Source organism: Macrotis lagotis, chromosome X (assembly GCF_037893015.1).
Source record: "Macrotis lagotis isolate mMagLag1 chromosome X, bilby.v1.9.chrom.fasta, whole genome shotgun sequence".
NCBI lineage: Eukaryota > Metazoa > Chordata > Mammalia > Peramelemorphia > Peramelidae > Macrotis > Macrotis lagotis.
In genome coordinates this window covers 465961609-465975352 of record NC_133666.1, presented here as the reverse complement: position 1 = coordinate 465975352, position 13744 = coordinate 465961609, and the positions used below count along the sequence as shown (strand labels likewise).

The 13744-nt window shown below is 33.1% G+C and overlaps 1 protein-coding gene across 1 annotated transcript in view; it reads right to left on the bottom strand.

Moving 5' to 3' along the window:
- PTPRM (protein tyrosine phosphatase receptor type M) overlaps positions 1–13744 on the bottom strand; it is a 1090562-nt gene that overhangs the window by 429521 nt on the left and 647297 nt on the right. Inside the window, exons 10-11 of the mRNA XM_074202077.1 lie at positions 9636–9837; positions 7379–7481 (exon numbers count right to left, since the gene is read on the bottom strand). Of these exons, the coding sequence (XP_074058178.1) occupies positions 7379–7481; positions 9636–9837 (305 nt within the window). The remainder of the gene's footprint in view (positions 1–7378; positions 7482–9635; positions 9838–13744) is intronic.

The window sequence follows — 13744 nt, the reverse complement described above, 5'->3', positions numbered from 1 at the left end:
ATATTCCCCCAAAATGGAACTCTAGTAACAGAAAAGCAAAAGGCTGAGGAGGAGGAGATAGGAGAAAATTAGAGAAAGGGGGAAAGAGAAGTAGGAGGGTGGAGGGGTGGAGGGGTGAGGAGAAGAGGGAGAGGAGGAGGAGGGGAGATGGGGAGGAGGAGTGGAAGGGAAGGAGAATGTCCTATTACCAAGATCATTAAATTGTTTTTCTTATAGTGGCATTATAGTGTCCTCTGATTTATGTCTGCTCTTCTGTCCGATCCCCTGAGTTCAGCCCATAATGTGTCAATTGCTGGCTAAGGATAAAAGTAGAGTTTGTGTCAGACAGTGATTTTACAGTAAGTCTAACTAGTTTATGTGGGGATTGAAACCACAAAGTTACTAGCAATGCCATTAGAAATTGCATAAAGAAAATATGAATAAATTACCTTTCCTCAGTGAAGCAAAAACTAATCCTTTACCTAGGAATTTGAGCACAGTATGATATACATAACAAATGTATGACCACGGTGTATATTAATAAATGATTTACCTTCAGTAGATTTAAAAATTCCTCTGTTATAAAATAAAAAGTTACATTTATATTTTTTCTTTTTCATTATTATTTTTTCACATGCATATTTTTAAATTGCAAAATTTCCTTCTACTCTCCCTTCCCACCCCTCTCCCTTCAACAATGAACAGTCAGGTTAGCACTGTACATACATATTTTTGATAAACATGTTTACGATTAGACATTTTTGGTATGAGGAATTAGGATTAAAGGAAAGAGAAACATAAATAACTTTCATAAAGTGTTTATCAGATCCTGAAGGGTTGTTTTATTTTTTGTTTCTGTTTTGTTTTGTTTTTCTTCCTCTGAATAGGGATTGCATTGTCCATAGTTGTTCTAATATGGTTGTTCTAGCTCTCTGGACTGCTGAGAGGAGCTGCTTCCATCAAGGTTGTTCATCTCACAATATTGTTATTGATTGTATATTGTTTTCTTGGTTCTGCTCCCTTTGCTCAGCATGAAATCCCATAACTCATTTCATGCTTCTCTAGAGTCCAATAAATTTTGGTTTCTTACAGAATAATGTTCCATAGTATTTATGTACCATAACTTGTTTAGCCAGTCCCCAATTGATGGGCATCTACTCAATTTCCAATTCTTTGTCACTACAAAAAGAGTTGCTATGAATATTTTGGAACATGTGGGACTTTTCTCATTTTTTATGATTTCTTCTGGATATAGGCCTAAAATTGGAATTGCTGTTCAAGGGGAGTGAACATTTTTATTGTTCTTTGGGCATAGTTCCATATTGCTCCCCATATATACATACATATATATATATATATATATACATATATATATATACATTCTTAATATAAGTTATGAATAGAATTTAGAATGTATAGAATAGTCAAATAGAAACTGCACTCTAATTCTATCTACAGAATATATCCTATATAGAGGGCATACAATAAATATGTATATATAAAAATATTCTATATGTTACTATATAAAAATAAGTTCTTGTATTGGACGACCATATTAGACTGGCTATGTACAATGTTATCTCCATCCAGAGGAAGAAAAACAAAAAAAAAAACCCTTCAAAGTCTGATGAATACTTTATAAAAATTATCTCTACCCTTAATCCTAATTCATCAACTGAAAATGACTAATCTGTAAACATGTTTATCAAAAATATGTATATACAATGCTAACCTGACAGTTTGCTGCTGGGGGGGGGGTTGGAGGGTCAAATTTTCAACATCAATGATGTATCACCCATACATCTATCTATCCATCATTTTCTTTATTTCACAGGTTATTTTAACTTTATTGATATATATATATGTGAATTCAGAAAAACCAACATGCACCTATATGAAGAGATGAACAAAACTTTCAAAGCACAGACAGGCATGGATATGTTGTAACCTGACTAGAAAAGTATACATCCATAGATAAAATTAAAGATCCATTGAAACATACTGATAGTTAACCAGAGACACCCAGTGCTTATGTAGGTAGACTAAGGTGTTACATGGTAAGTGTAAATACATCACTGAAAATAAAATACTAAAATAAATTTAGTTATAGATTTTAGAAAAATCAACAGTATTTGAACCATCCAACATTTTAGGAATTTTTGGTGCTCAAACCCGAGAGATCTAGATAGATAGATAGATAGCTAGCTAGATAGATAGATAGCCCTGGAGTCAGGAGGACCCAAGTTCAAATCTAGACTTAGCTAGCTGTGTGACCTTGGGCCAGTTACTTAACCTCATTGTCTTACAAAAAGTCAAATAAAAAAATATAAAATATATATATATATAATATACATATAATATATATATATATATATATATATATATATGAGAGAGAAAGAAAGAAAATGTCTTGATAGATATAGATATACAGTGGATTTTTTTTTAGGAAAACCAACTCTAAAAGATGTTTTCAACTTAGTGACTTCTAATGCATGTATAAAAAGAAAGCGACTGGGAAAAAAACTGTGAAAATTAAATTCTAACATGCTCTAGCTAGGTGGCATAATATATAAATCTTTAGGCCTGAAGTCAGGAAGGTCTAAGTACAAATCTAAGGTTAGACACTTACTAGCTATGTGACCTGGACAAGTCACTTAATCCTATCTGTTTCAATTTCCTCATTTGTAAAATGAGGTGAAGGAAATGACAAACCATACCAATATCTTTGCCAAGAAAACCCCAAATGAGATCATAAAGAATTGGACCCAACTGAAACAACTAAAAGAACAATAAAGATGTGTTCTCATATAATACTATTACTCTGAAGAAATGCAGTTTGTTTCAAAGCAATGGTGAAATAAAGATACAACCACTTGAGGAAGTAAAATGACAAATCATACCTATATATTGTCTCTAACTATTGGTAGAGTAAATAGCAACTGCATTACTAATTAGGGAGATTGAACTATATACACAGTAGGTGAGATAAGCATTGCAGGTAGAAAAACCAAGAGAAAGATGTTATTGCTGTTAATATAACAAAAGCACAACTTTTGTAAAATCTACCCTTTATTTCAAGCAACTTAACTTCCTGCCAAAAATCTTTCCAAAAATTATATGTGTATGTGTGTGTGTGTGTGTGTGTGTGTGTGTGTGTATACATATACATATATTTGTTGAACAGTGATGAGGAGAAAGCATAGTAAGATGATTCTAAATGAGGGAAAGAAATACAATGTTTCTTTGTCATACAGAAGGATTAAAGTTGAACCCTAACAGAAAAATAAAAAATTCTGACTCCCCTAAGTCTTTGAGTTAATGACCTGACTGTTGGAATTTATGTTCTGCTCATCTATCTCAGGAATTAAATACTTTTAGGTGATAGAACTGATGTGTTGATCAATAAAAAGACAACATCATTTAAACCGTGAGTTCAGAGCAATTTCAAGAATCTGCATTAACTAAACTGGGGTGACTAGAGGAGAATCGATTGATCCACAACCACCTTACTTAGAGAAGAGCATAAATGAGATATGGTCAAATTTTCAACATCAATGAATATAGATTAAAGAAAAAATAAAATCAATGAAAGCATGGGTTTTGGAAACTGTACAACTAAAGTATCTTTGAAAACATAATACTAAGCACAATCTGGGCAAGTAAACAGATGCTCACTTTCATTTCTATTCTTTCTTCTATTTATCATATCCGCTTGGGGAGCACTTTCTTGTGTTTGATTACATGAGTGTTTTATAAATCTCCAGATGTGTTCATCTGTTTTTGTCTACTCTGTAGCTTTGTGTTTAAAATCCCTTTTACCACCCTAATCAGTGTTCTTATATCCCCAAAGAGAAAATGAATTCTTGGGATTTTAAAATACTCCATTTAGCTTTAGGGTATTATGGCTACAATTTCCAAACTAACTACTTCAACTAGATCTTCTTTCTATTCAAGAGATAATCCCTCTCATTATGGTCTAACAACTAACCCTCTTAAAGCGAACTTCTACTTTTTAACAACAAAAGGTATAAGGTGAAAAGGACATATTTATTGTTACTTAATCTTGAATGTCTATTAAGAAAATTTAGCTTTCCTAAAGACATTTCTCTTCTACATGTTAATAATCCAAAACAATATTTTAGATAAATCAAGGACATTCCACCTACTCCAGGAGACCTCTAAAGAATTCTCTATAGGCAGTCATGTGTGATGTTTAGAGTTCAAAAGACATAATTTCTGGATAATTTAATCATTTTATTAATAATGCCAGCATGTTTATTAATAAAAGGATGACCATTTGGTAATCTCTCTTAGACCAAATACAATCTTAGCAGCAGGCTCAAGGAGCTTATGTCCTTTTGGAAGAGGGGTGTTCCCAAGTGTGGCAATCAAGTCTGATTGGTTAACAATTAATGAGAGAATGAGTATTACAATGAGGGACTAATCCTATTCAAATGAATTTTTAATATGTCATTTACTTCTAAGTTACCCTCAGGCTTGGACAATCTATTCAGAGAATTTATCCCCACTCAAACCTGAGTAGCACATAATGATTTCCCTACCTGGGTGGAGTCTGAACAAGATTATTAAGAAGTTACTTCAATTTCATTGTCAGTATTGTTCTTCAAGAGAGACTGAATTTTTGAAATCAGAACTTTAGAAAAGGGGAAAACTCTGTATCTTCCCTAATCATTGGTTACTAATAATCATTTCTCTCACAGAATTGCTTCTTTCTTAGACTTAGAGACAGCATATAGTTTGATCCTATGTGATTTTCTTATCATGAAATGGTTTACATTTTATAGTATATTCATTTCTGTATGTTCCTATAATTTTAATAGAAATTGAGAATGGATCTGTGATTTCTTTGGTATAAGGAATTCTCAGGTTCTACTTGTTCTACCTTCTCTATCCCCTTACTTGACCCACTATTCGTAAGCTTCCCTATCCATCCATCTATTTACACAGCTTATATATGTATATACATATTGTATATATATATATATATATTTTACATATTTATGCATATCCTTAAAAATATATCTTTTAAAATGAGCACAAACAATGCCAATTTACTTGAAATTAATATGTTCTAGTACCATTTTATTATATTACTTGAAGAAATATAGTTGCTGAAAAGCTATTATGATGAAATAATCATATTACTACCTTTTTTAAGAGAAAAGGCTAAATATTTCCCCAGTGTGTGATGCTCCTTGGAGGCAGAGGTCATGTCTTTTCTAAATTTTATATCTTCCTAATACCCTTCACAGCAGTTACTAATAAATATTTACTGAATTTTCTATAGGAGTTACACATTCAGGAAAATGCTAACAGGAAGAGATACTAGATGGAACAAGATCCAGAAGGAGGAAGGAGAAGATGAGATCAACAGGTTAGAAACCCTATGTTCTTGGATACTTAAGTGTAGCACAATTTGGAAGCAGTGAGAATGAGTGATCTCTTGAAAATTCTTTTAATTTCCCAGGAAGTCTGAAGGTATTAGCTTAGTTTAGAGAAGTTAGTCTATGCGGGCTTTATGTGCATTAAACATAAATTAATTATGTGCATTAATTAAAAAATCCTTTCTTTCTAGTTCTAAACCTTATGATTGTATTATTCCCCCTACGCACTCATAGACTGTAACTCCAAGTCCTAGAAAACCAATAAAATCCATATTGCATCCAATCCTCTGTCAAAGACAATGAGTAGTTTCAATTCATAACTATTAAAAATGAGAGTAAAAATGAGACATTTATGTAACATTTTACAAAAATTGCAAAGATTTGCAATTATGCATAAATGTGCATAAATTAAAACATTTGCTCTTCACAACTACCCAGTGGGAGAAGTATTATCATAACCCCTATTTTTCATTTTAAAAATGTGAGACTCTAAGAGGTTAAATGACATGGCCATTGTCACATAGCTAGTAAATGTAAGATTTGGAATTTAAACCCCCTCTCTTACAACTGTAGGCTTAATACTCATTATAGTACCCTTATCTACTGGACAGGTAATCCAAAAAGTCTCATGTTTACAGTGAGTATGATGCCGATAATGATGATAAAAATTTGTCTTACAACAATAAGCCATATTTACTGTTTTCAAAGTGCTTTCACATTGGGCACATTGAATGATAAGATGAAACAAAAATGTTTTCCTATCATCTTCAAAGGTTTCATATAAAAGTCTCTAGCAATTCCTCTATAATTCTGAAGCCTTGGATTAGTATAGATTTTCTCTCTGGTTTTACTGTCTCACCTTTTCTTTATGGCAAACTGTTTTTGAGAGAAAATTACTCTATCACAAATGCTTGATTTGAATGACAGGTATTTTACGTAAAACAGAAAGTAATCTAATTTGTCTTAGAATGCTTTTGATACAATTTGAGAAAAGCAGTGTGATATTTCCACTCCTTTGTGATAGGATAGAACCATGTATCAAAAATGAATTGAAATTATCAAAATCTTCAGCAGCAATACGGGCATAAGAAATTTTTATAGCTTTTAATTCTAAATGTAGTTTTTTTTCTTGAAGTAATGACATATTAATTATCAAGAAAATTTTTCCTTGTAATTCAAAGGTAAAGAGTCTAAATTCCCTACAGAACAAGCACAAATTTCATTTATACAGATTAATGAGATATGTCAAGTTCATATTTAGAGCAATTTGGCATTCTTCAGTTCTTTCCTATGAAAAAATGATTCTCTAATTCTACTCACTGTAAGATTTATGCATAATTTTAAACCAGGATATAAAATACACACCATCATGGAATGAGGATTTATAACCATTAATTCTGGTAGTAAAAAAGAAAAAAAAACAATCAAATCTGGTCAGATATGAATTCTACAATTATTTTCTTTCCTATTTGTATATATATTTGTGTGTATGTGTGCTATATATAAATATAAATATATATTTATATATATATATATATATTTAAGGCCTGCATTTCACAATCCATTTTTAAGAAATTAATTACCTCACTAAAATTGGATTTATTCAAACCTCTGATATAAACAAAATGAAATATTATAAAAAGATGGCTCAGGACAGAAATTTGCCCTTGAACTCTAAACACTGTAGTCAAGCAATTACCTTCAGAAGTAAAGAAACCACCCACCCAACAAGGGCTGGGGCTTTGTTCCTTATCTTCAAAGAACAAGTCACTTGCATCTGGATCAAATCCTTTAAACAATAATTGAGCAGCCAACATCAAAGCACTTTCATTTTCCTTAGCTATTTAATTTAATTAGAACTAATAAAGATATGGGTTTACAAGCTGGCTGCTGGGTAGAAAAAAAATTCCTGAGAAACAGTCAATAAATTAACAAAGTGTTTGTTAATATCCAGAAGAGTCCTTGCTCCTGCACCCAGACCCCCTGGCCCATACCTGACTGGAGCGCCTCGACTCTGGGCAGGCTTCAGTAAAACTGTCACAGTATTATCAGTTTGATTCAGAGGTGTCTCCAGTTCATATGCTGGCATTGAAGGGGCTGCAAAAGGAAATGGGGGGGGGGGTTATTATTTTCATTTACTTAGTTATAGACTTGGGTTTTCCTGAAAATTTTATTTTTTTAAGTCTTCTTAACATGGCAAAGAACATATGAAAAATGATGAGGTTTGTAGTGAAGTGATGGTCATCACTATGCAAAGAGTTTAATTTACATTTTCCTCATATGGATATATATATGTATATTATATATATAGAGAGAGAGAGATAAAGATACAGATGCAGATATAGATATAGATGTAGATAGAAATAGATAGAGATAGAGATAGAGATAGAGATAGAGATAGAGATAGAGATAGAGATAGAGATAGAGATAGAGAGATAGAGATATATGAAAGAAAGCCAGGCACAAGGCCCAAAAGGTAAAGCTCTTTTATTTTGCATTTTTTTCAAACTGAAATTATGTATATTCCAAATACAACTTTTTAAAAAGTGAGATCAAAATTAAATATCAGCATACTTTTGCTATAAATATTTTTCTGACTATGGTTTCAAATGCCCAAAGAGTTCTCAAGGAGTTTGGAAAGTGTTGCAAAGTTTGAGATAATAAGACAATGTTTTCTCTTCCCAAGTTACTCTTGCCCTGGATCTTTTGAGATGACTTTTGGTCCAATTTTGAGCCCATGGAAGAATACTAAAGGTGTTTGAAATCTTTTTTTTGGTGGTGGTTTTTGTACTGTTTACAAATTAGTTAGTTTCATGTGAGCTTTTTTTCTGTGAAGGGATGATTAAAGAGGAATGGAGGGAAGATATAACCAAAGGAGTAAGCATTGCTTTGTACATCGGACAGTGTTTGGCACACAGTAAATATTAATCAATGCTTTCTGAACTGAAGTAATAAATTTTGTTACCTCTACTTTAAAATGGTTAACGAAAATCTGGTGTCTTGTCCAGAAAAGTCATGGACTATTTCTTAGTCCTATTGAATTGTGGGAAGTTTTATGGTAAAGCCCACATTTCAAAAGTCCTATTCAGTTAATTCACTGTTTATGCTTTCCCGTGAGCTCTGACCTGATCATTTTATATTAAGTTGGGAATCATTTGAATTCAGGTTCAAAATCATTTTCATTGGCCTACATACCACAAATTTATCTTTTGAATGACAAGTGATCAAAAAGAAACCTTCAACTTAACCCCCTCCAAAAATCTGCAGCAGAAAATTGGTAGTGTTCCTCAATTATCAATAATCCACTAAAAAGCTGAATAAAATCAATAATGATGAGTAGGAATAAAACTAAAAACACTATGCTAGTTAAAAACATGCCATCATCTCATTGTGGTTTCCCTTCAAAATGAGAAAGAGGTACCCAACTGCCTAGAAGTTTTGAAAAATTTCAAGAGCTCTTTGGAGAAATTGCTATTAATTTCACAGCAGATGCCCAACTTAATTTCCCAAATGGTAAAGAAAAAAAAATCAGCCCCCAAATACATTCTGCACAGTTATACAACTCTGTAAAAAACATTTAAAAGGTCTGACCATTGAAGGGAGGCACAGTTGAATTTCCAAAGCTAAAAAGTTAAAGGCAGTAGTGAGAATCAGCCAGTTCAGACTGGTTTGGTAGAACCCATACCCAATTTTATGTTGAGTTTGCCGAACCAGTGGTTAATTTATTTGAATCTCACTACTGATTAGAGGGAACTATGTCTTGGGCTGTCAGTCTTCATCCTTCATCCTGTGTATCTGTTAGAGAAGGAATTACCCTGGGAGGCTGCAAACCTCTATAGCAAACTCCATCCACATAACAAAGAGGCATTTCTGCTGAGTTCTCAATTGTCCATGGCTCATTACCACAATTTTCCTGCACTGTCTCTGTGTTAATTCAGAATTGTGTAAAGGATGAGTGAACACTGAACAGAACCCTCTGTCTCACTTCCAAAACCCCAAGACTAAATGCTGAAACAGCAGGAGGCATTGTTGTACCCTCTTCATTCCTGTGCTTCCATAAAATATGAGTTACACAATTTTGAAAAGGTAATCCCAAGAGCTCTACAAATCTGACTATTGGACTTCCAAAAAATTTCAAACATTTCAAAATATCTTTGCCTGAGCAGCACTCTGAAAGAGGACTGTTTACTTAGCATCTGAAAGATGATACAGCTTTTGATGAAGGACACAGTCATTCACTTTCAACAATACCTGATATTTTTGTGGTAAATTGATTTGTTGCTGGAGGTCCAAAACCTTTGGCTGTGCTTGCTCGGATAGTAAAAGAGTATGTGGTTCCCGGATACAATCCAAAAAAAAGGAAATGAGTTTCATTTCCCAGCTTTGAAACTCTTCCACTTTGATTGGATAAATCTATTTCTGGGTCAAAGGAACTGACTGCCTTGTAGGTAATCTGCAAAAGAATAAGAATGTGATAAAATATCTTGAACAGATGGACAAGATTCTATCTTTATCCAATAAACCCTTCTGATGCATGCACTGTCAGACTTTTTATGATAAGCTATCCTGCTCCCTTAGATGCTTCAAATCCTGAATTCAATGAAGGGACACAGGAATTCAGCCAAGACAGCCATGAGTTATTACTTTTATAGACAGAGGAACTTGAGGCCAGATAGATTATGGTGTTAAAGAATAGGTTCAGGCTTAAGTTAATACCTTAAATTTGTTTTGTCTTAAAAATATCTAAACCATGCTACTGTTTGAACAAAAAAATACAATTAACAACACAAGACAAGGATCTAATATGGTTGTAGTTTCATTTCTAATCAATGTGGCTGAGATGAAGCAAGAGATGGTCCTCTTGATCGTGAGTAGTTTTAGCTGCTCTGACATAAAGTAAGGTAGAGTATTTGTACTTGAAATTCAATCTCTGGTTTTCTTCAATAATTCTGGGTATCAAACAAGAATGTAGTTTTTGATTCTGACTGAAAAGGGAACTCAGCCAAAAGTATAGACATAGGAATAAAGTCCTCTATTAAAGTTCTACTCTGATACTTTATTGATGTGTGTGGATTTGACCCTTAGTGGAATGCCATTTGACAAATCTGATGAGATAGAGATAAGTATGAGGTTTTAGCATGAGGTTTTATTCTGCTGTCCAAGGGTTCATCACTGAAAGATTGGTGACCAGATGTTGACTTCTTTTTTGCCTTGAAAATTCATATCATTAAGGTGATGTGATCTGAATTTGAATTGAGAGGCTGTAAGGTGTAAGACATTGGGATTAGAGTCAGGAAGATGTAGGTTCAAATCTCTCCTTAGACATTTAATAGATGTGAGTGGAGGGAATATCCATAGAGTTGAAATAACAAATCTTTCAAAAATTGATGTATGGAGAAAAGATGAGTCTTTAAATCTTGTCCTGTCAAATGTTACTGATTTTTTTCCCCACTTAAACCTCCAAAATGAGTTCATCGTATGTTCCAAAGCAGGAGTTTTCAGTGGTGATTACTAATTCCATTGGCTTTAATGATTTAATTTCTAAATTAGGAACTGATTCAAAAGTTTTAAATTGCAAAACCAAGCACCTTTTTTTGCTCTTAAATTGGTAGACTCACTTGTAATTTATGTATATGAACACTAACACTGTTATTATACAAAGTGATAATTGACATTCTTTTTTTTCTTATGTTTATACCATATCATTATAATTAAGAAGACCTCTGAAAGAATATTTAGAGCGAATCAACTAAGCTTTAGCAAGAAAATGTTTGCTCTGTACTTTAATCACAACCATGTTTGACATGATAAGACTGGTAGAATAATCAGGATATTAACCCTTTAATGAATTTTATTCACTAAGTATTCTCTCTCATATGCTTAAGCTGGAAAAAAAAAGATAAAACATGTATTGCCTAGATCTCTATTCTTAGATATCAGGATATCAGCTAGATATTCTTAGATATCAGACACCTCTGGTTCTAGTATGTTTAGCCTAGCTCTAGACTATAGTCAGTCTTTTAAGACTTTTGACTATATTGCCACCAACCAGCTAATATTTTCCCCTTACTTTTTCACTTTTGAACTAGCAATCTTTAAGAACTGATTCCATTAACTCATTTTAACTCTTCCTAATCTGGTTTTCACTGGTTTCTACTCTACTCAAACCATATTTCTGAAAGTGAAACATGATTTTCTAGTAGCTAAATCTAGTTTCCTTTCCTCTGATCTATTTGACATATGCAATATTCAAGAGAAGGTTGGATCACCTTTCTTTCTATAAACTTTCTTTTCTTTTGTTTCCATAATGTCACCAAATCCTATTTTTCCTCCTATTTTTATAACAATTTCACCTCTATCTTCATTGTTAGTTCTTTTATCTTTTGTCTGCCCTTTGAATAAAGTCATTGACTAAGGTTTAATACTTGAACCTTTGCACTTTTTAATCTCATTCATTTCTTTGGTCTCATTGACTACAGATTCTACTCCTTTCCACTCAACTTATTTCATAGAGGGGACCACATTTCTCCTAGGCTCTTTGAATGTATTAACTTCTTCCCCAGCCCTTTCCCTATTTCCAGTTTCCTCTATGATTGTGGATTTACCTATATTGAGGTCATTATCATTTTCTGAAACCAAGTTACTCAGGTTTGCAAACTCGATGGCATTCTCATTTTCGAGATTTCTCACAATCAGTTTATAAATCTTTTCATTTTAATCATCTATAATATCTCTTGTACCCAGGCCTTTTCTCTACTCACATAGCTACCACCTTAGTTTCAACCTACATCACCTCTCATTTGGACTTTGCAGAGAGTTTTTCATTGGTCTTCCTGACTCAAGTCTCTTCCTATTCCAATATATCTACCACAAATCTGTCAAAATTTTTGCTGTCACTTCTCTATTCAATAATTTCAATAGCTCTCTATTGCCTTTAGGATAAAGTAGAAACTCCTCTACTCAGCTTTTATAACTTACCTATCTTTTCAGCCTCATTTTACCTTGTTCGCCTTCCCTTACTATGATATAGCTGAATTGACTTTCTCTCTGCTCTGTTCCATTTACAACTTGACCTTATGTCCTGGCTATATTTCAAAATCAATTTGTCTGAAACTGAACTTAAGTTTCTGTTTTAAATAGTTTCTTTTCATGGAATGCCTAAGTGGTGAAGGGATAGAGCACTGGCCCTTGATTTGGGAGGATCTAAGTTCAAATCCAATCTCAGAGACTTAATAATTACCTAGTTGTGTGACCTTGGGCAAGTCCCTTAACCTCATTTGCCTTGCAACCCCCCCCCCAAAAAAACCAAATAAAATAGTTTCTTTTCTGGGGGCAGCTAGGTAGCTCAGTGGCTAGAGCACTGGCCCTGAAGTCAGGAGGACTTGAGTTCAAATCAAGCCTCAGACACATAATAATTGCCTAGTTGTGTGACCTTGGGTAAATCACTTAACCCCATTGCCAAAACAAAAATAGTTTCTTTTCTTGATTTGCCTCTTTTCATTTTCTTAATTTTGTAGGCCTAAAACTTGAATCATATTCCCTCTCACTGTCTGATCCCATATTCAGGTACCAAGTCTTATTGACTCTTCCTTCCTAATTTCTTTCATATGCATTTCTTCCTCACAGTTCTCACCTTTAATTTTGTTCAGGCTTTTACTCATTCATTCTTGAATCCTTACTTTCAGCTTCTCATATTCCCACTCAATCCTGTACTCCCTAATACAAAAGTCTTCTCCATCTCATTAACATAATCTTTAAATTTCACATTCTGTTATATGAGTATAAATTAATTAGGTATAACAGTATCTGCTCTAGCCTTGTTTCATTACTACCCTATAAGAATTCCATTAGAATCAAACTGCTTTGTTTATATTCTATAGCAAGTATCATATCCACTTCCTTAGAATTCTTTTCACTCCCTCTTTACCTTTCTATCTTACAATAACCAGCTCATAGATTAATATTTCTGTTACTGATTATCCTATCCTGAAATAAGGGGATTCTCATTTGAAATAATATTGCAATTATTATCTATGTGGTAATCATTTGATATGTGAGCTCTCTGTTATGGTATTAACTGTTATTTAAATAAGTTCAGAAAAGTTAATGTGCTTTGACTAAAGTTACAAAAGTGGTAAATTAAAGGACTTAGATTTGAACCTAGGTCCTCTGATTTTGTCTGGAACTCTTTCCATGGCATCCTCCTATTTCACATTTTTCACATTTTTCTATTCTTTTCTTTAATTACATGAAAGTGTCTTGAAATTGGGGTTATAGCTTTTCTTTCACTGTATCAACCATGGTAACCCAGAATGCATATAATATATACTTAATGAATTTTTTAAAGAAATTTGTTGAGA